At 51.1% G+C, this 5,412-nt stretch overlaps 1 protein-coding gene across 1 annotated transcript in view; it reads right to left on the minus strand.

Annotated features, from left to right (window-relative positions):
* The window catches only part of ASMT (acetylserotonin O-methyltransferase), a gene marked incomplete at its 5' end in the record, with an annotated part of 11,112 nt that extends 6,002 nt beyond the window's left edge, over positions 1-5,110 (minus strand). Inside the window, 3 exons of the mRNA XM_084907375.1 lie at positions 1-36; positions 1,195-1,263; positions 4,981-5,110. The exon at positions 1-36 is cut by the window's left edge and continues 83 nt beyond it. Of these exons, the coding sequence (XP_084763501.1) occupies positions 1-36; positions 1,195-1,263; positions 4,981-5,110 (235 nt within the window). The remainder of the gene's footprint in view (positions 37-1,194; positions 1,264-4,980) is intronic.
* Positions 5,111-5,412: the final 302 nt, after the last annotated feature.

The following is a 5,412-nucleotide window of genomic DNA, read 5'->3' on the forward strand; positions in this document are numbered from 1 at the left end:
AGGGCCGCCATGAACCGCAGCCGCTCCCCCTCCGACCTGGAGCGGGAGACCCCGGACACACAGCTGGTCAGGGCCGGGAGCCTGGGAACCGGGACGTCCGGGTCCGACAGCCCCGGCCGGTGCGGCTCAGTGGTTAGCGTGGTCGGCCTGCAGACTGAAGGGTCCCGGGTTCGACTCCCGGTCAGGGGCGCGGGCCCCGGGGGGCGGGCTCCATCCCCAGGTTGGGGGCGTGCAGGAGGCAGCACGCTCTAATCATGGATATTTCTCTCTCTCTCTCTCTCTCTCTCTCTCTCTCTCTCTCTCTCTCTCTCTCTCCCTCTCTTTTCCTCTCTGAAATCAATAAAAATACACACTTAAAAAAAAACAAAAAACTAAAAATAGCCCTGGCCGGTGTTGCTCAGTGGATAGCGCGTCGGCCTGCAGACTGAAGGGTCCCGGGTTCGATTCCCGGTCAAGGGCATGGACCTGGGTGGCTGAGGGCACATCCCCAGTGGGGGGCGTGCAGGAGGCAGCTGGTCCATGGTTTTTTCTCTCTCTCTCTTTCTCTTTCTCTTTCTCTCTCTCTCTCTTTCTCTCTCCCCCTCTCCCTTCCTCTGAAATCAATAAAAATTCGCCTGGCTGGTGTGGCTCAGTGGTTGAGCATCGATCTAGAAACCAGGAGGTCACGGGTTCGATTCCCAGGTCAAGGGCACAGGCCCCGGGTTCTGGGCTCCATCCCCAACCAGGAGGGGGCGTGCAGGAGGCGGCCGATCCATGATTCTCTCTCATCATCATGGATGTTTCTCTCTCTCTCTCTCTGTCTCCCTCATTCTTCTCTGAAATCAATTATTAAAAAAAAAAAAAAAGACTTCAATAAAATGAAAACAATAAAAATAAATAAAACACTGCATCGTCTAAAATAATAATAATAGCCGAAACCGGTGTGGCTCAGTGGATAGAGCATCAGCCTGAGAACTGAAGGGTCCTGGGTTCGATTCCCGGTCAAGGGCATGGATCTCGGTGGCGGGCACATCCCCGGTAGGGGGCGTGCAAGAGGCAGCTGGTCGATGATTCTCTCTCTCATCATCGATGTTCCTGACTCTCTCTCCCTCTCCCTTTCTCTCTGTAAAAAAAATCAATAAAATATTTTTAAAATAAAAAATAATAATAATAATAATAATAAGCAGAATGTTATGAGTGAGGGCTTTGCATTACCTGTAGATGGCGCTAAAGAGCTGGTCGGAGGGGACCCCAAAGGCCTTCAGATACTGGTTCTTCCCTTCTCTGAAACCGGAAAGAAGGAAGGCTGAGAGAATCATTGACTGGTCCATGGATCTATAGCACATGTGTCAAACACAAGGCCCGCGGGCCAAATCCGGCCGGCCAGGCCAGGCCTTGCCATGTGGCCCGCACCGCGCTGTCGTCACTGCACTCCGCTGTCAGTGTATGACATTGTCGGTTTATGACTGTTCGGCAAACCATTCGGCCCCGCGATTTAGGCTGGGATTTTAGATTTTGGCCCCTTCTCCGATTGAGTTCGACACCCCTAATCTATAGAATTGGTTTCCCATCCTCCCCTTCAATCCCAGGTGGGACACACAGGGGGCGGGGGGGGGCGGGTAAAACACTCTCATGCTTTCAAATTCCGTGCACGAGGCCTCTGGTTATGTTAACAAACAGCAAGGGGTCCTGGGACAAGGGGTAGTCTGTAGCCACCTTGTCTCAGGACAGATTGTGTTAATAAACAGCAAGGGGTCCTGGGACAAGGGGCAGTCTGTAGCCACCTTGCTTTGGGACAATTTGTGTTAATAAACAGCAAGGGGACCTGGGACAAGGGGCAGTCTGTAGCCACCTCGAATTAGGACAATTTGTGTTAATAAACAGCAAGGGGTCCTGGGACAAGGGATAGTCTTTAGCTCCTTCAGCTGGCGCTCCTCTGACCCACAATGCCTTTCAGAACTACCTTTCATCTCTGGACTCTGATTGAAACTACCCATCAGCCCTTTCTCCAGATTGCTGAGCCCTCTGGAATGCTGGGACAAGAACACCAACAGAGGGAACCCCTCCCTCCTCTTAACCCTTCGATGTGTATCTCCACCTTGTCTCAGGACAATTTGTGTTAATAAACAGCAAGGGGTCCTGGGACAAGGGGACAGTCTTTAGCTCCTTCAGCTGAAGCTCCTCTGACCCCCAGTGCCTTTCAAAACTATCTTTCGTTCCTGGACTCCTTATTGAAACTACCCATCAGCCCTTTCTCCAGATTGCTGAGCCCTTTGGAATGCTGGGACAAGAGCACCAACAGAGGGAACCCCTCCCTCTTAACCCTTTGATGTGTATCATCTCCACCTCGCCTTAGGACAGATTGTGCTAATAAACAGCAAAGGGTCCTGGGACAAGGGGTAGTCTGTAGCCACCTTGTCTCAGGACAGATTGTGTTAATAAACAGCAAGGGGACCTGGGACAAGGGGCAGTCTGTAGCCACCTCGCCTTGGGACAAATTGTGTTAATAAACAGCAAGGGGTCCTGGGACAAGGGGCAGTCTGTAGCCGCCTCGAATTAGGACAATTTGTGTTAATAAACAGCAAGGGGTCCTGGGACAAGGGATAGTCTTTAGCTCCTTCAGCTGGCGCTCCTCTGACCCACAATGCCTTTCAGAACTACCTTTCATCTCTGGACTCTGATTGAAACTACCCATCAGCCCTTTCTCCAGATTGCTGAGCCCTTTGGAATGCTGGGACAAGAGCACCAACAGAGGGAACCCCTCCCTCTTAACCCTTTGATGTGTATCATCTCCACCTCGCCTTAGGACAGATTGTGTTAATAAACAGCAAGGGGTCCTGAGACAAGGGGCAGTCTTTAGCCACCTCGCTTTGGGACAATTTGTGTTAATAAACAGCAAGGGGTCCTGGGACAAGGGGCAGTCTTTAGCCACCTCGCTTTGGGACAATTTGTGTTAATAAACAGCAAGGGGTCCTGGGACAAGGGGCAGTCTGTAGCCATCTTGCTTTCCGACAATTTGTGTTAATAAACAGCAAGGGGTCCTGGGACAAGGGGCAGTTAGTCTTTAGCCACCTTGTCTCAGGACAAATTGTGTTAATAAACAGCAAGGGGTCCTGGGACAAGGGGCAGTCTTTAGCCACCTCGCTTTGGGACAAATTGTGTTAATAAACAGCAAGGGGACCTGGGACAAGGGGACAGTCTTTAGCTCCTTCAGCTGAAGCTCCTCTGACCCCCAGTGCCTTTCAAAACTATCTTTCGTTCCTGGACTCCTTATTGAAACTACCCATCAGCCCTTTCTCCAGATTGCTGAGCCCTTTGGAATGCTGGGACAAGAACACCAACAGAGGGAACCCCTCCCTCTTAACCCTTCGATGTGTATCATCTCCACCTTGTCTCAGGACAATTTGTGCTAATAAACAGCAAGGGGTCCTGGGACAAGGGGCAGTCTGTAGCCACCTCGAATTAGGACAATTTGTGTTAATAAACAGCAAGGGGTCCTGGGACAAGGGGCAGTCTGTAGCCACCTCGAATTAGGACAATTTGTGTTAATAAACAGCAAGGGGACCTGGGACAAGGGGCAGTCTGTAGCCACCTTGCTTTCTGACAATTTGTGTTAATAAACAGCAAGGGGTCCTGGGACAAGGGGTAGTCTTTAGCTCCTTCAGCTGAAGCTCCTCTGACCCCCAGTGCCTTTCAAAACTATCTTTCGTTCCTGGACTCCTTATTGAAACTACCCATCAGCCCTTTCTCCAGATTGCTGAGCCCTTTGGAATGCTGGGACAAGAACACCAACAGAGGGAACCCCTCCCTCTTAACCCTTTGATGTGTATCATCTCCACCTCGCCTTAGGACAGATTGTGCTAATAAACAGCAAGGGGTCCTGGGACAAGGGGCAGTCTTTAGCCACCTCGCCTCAGGACAAATTGTGTTAATAAACAGCAAGGGGTCCTGGGACAAGGGGCAGTCTTTAGCCACCTCGCTTTGGGACAATTTGTGTTAATAAACAGCAAGGGGTCCTGGGACAAGGGGACAGTCTTTAGCTCCTTCAGCTGAAGCTCCTCTGACCCACAATGCCTTTCAAAACTATCTTTCCTTCCTGGACTCCTTATTGAAACTACCCATCAGCCCTTTCTCCAGATTGCTGAGCCCTTTGGAATGCTGGGACAAGAGCACCAACAGAGGGAACCCCTCCCTCTTAACCCTTTGATGTGTATCATCTCCACCTCGCCTTAGGACAGATTGTGTTAATAAACAGCAAGGGGTCCTGGGACAAGGGGCAGTCTGTAGCCACCTTGCCTCAGGACAAATTGTGTTAATAAACAGCAAGGGGTCCTGGGACAAGGGGACAGTCTTTAGCTCCTTCAGCTGAAGCTCCTCTGACCCCCAGTGCCTTTCAAAACTATCTTTCGTTCCTGGACTCCTTATTGAAACTACCCATCAGCCCTTTCTCCAGATTGCTGAGCCCTTTGGAATGCTGGGACAAGAACACCAACAGAGGGAACCCCTCCCTCTTAACCCTTCGATGTGTATCATCTCCACCTTGTCTCAGGACAATTTGTGCTAATAAACAGCAAGGGGTCCTGGGACAAGGGGCAGTCTGTAGCCACCTCGAATTAGGACAATTTGTGTTAATAAACAGCAAGGGGTCCTGGGACAAGGGGACAGTCTTTAGCTCCTTCAGCTGAAGCTCCTCTGACCCACAATGCCTTTCAAAACTATCTTTCCTTCCTGGACTCCTTATTGAAACTACCCATCAGCCCTTTCTCCAGATTGCTGAGCCCTCTGGAATGCTGGGACAAGAACCCCAGCAGCTGTGTGTTCACACATCTGCTCCGGTTTTTCCAGATCTGGCGGAGGCCCATTGGGTTCACGAAGGCACCCGGCTGGCTTGTTGAGTCCCCAATGCTCTGAACCAGCCCCCTTCCCCCCGGGTGGGGGGGGGAGGGAGGGGCGGGTGGCCCTGGGTTCGAGGGGACCCCTGTCCAGGCCACGCCCACCCACCTGACGGCCTGGGCCAGGTGCGCCCAGCACACGTAGGTGGTGCGGCCCAGGTACAGCAGCATGTGGTGCTGGGACCGGGGGCTGGAGCTGACCAGGTAGGTGCGGGCGAGCTCGGTGTTGGCATAGAGAGCTGGAAATGGATGGAAAAAATACAGGAAGGAAGGAAGGAAAAAAGAAAAAGAAAGAAAGAAAGAAAGAAAGAGAAAGAAGAAAGGAAGGAGGCAGGGAGGGAGGGAGGGAAGGAAGGAGGGAAGGAAGGAAGGAAGGAAGGAAGGAAGGAAGGAAGGGAAAAACAAAAGAAGGAAGAAAGGAAGGAAGGAAGGAGAAAGAAAGAAATGAGAAAGAAAAAGAAAGGAAGAAAAAAAGAGGTAGGAAGAAAGAAAGAAAGAATAAAAGAAAGGAAGAAAGAAGAAAAAAGAAAGAAAGAAAGAA

The sequence above is a fragment of the Pipistrellus hanaki genome, assembly GCF_964339955.1.
Source record: "Pipistrellus hanaki genome assembly, contig: scaffold_72, whole genome shotgun sequence".
Classification (NCBI taxonomy): Eukaryota; Metazoa; Chordata; class Mammalia; order Chiroptera; family Vespertilionidae; genus Pipistrellus; species Pipistrellus hanaki.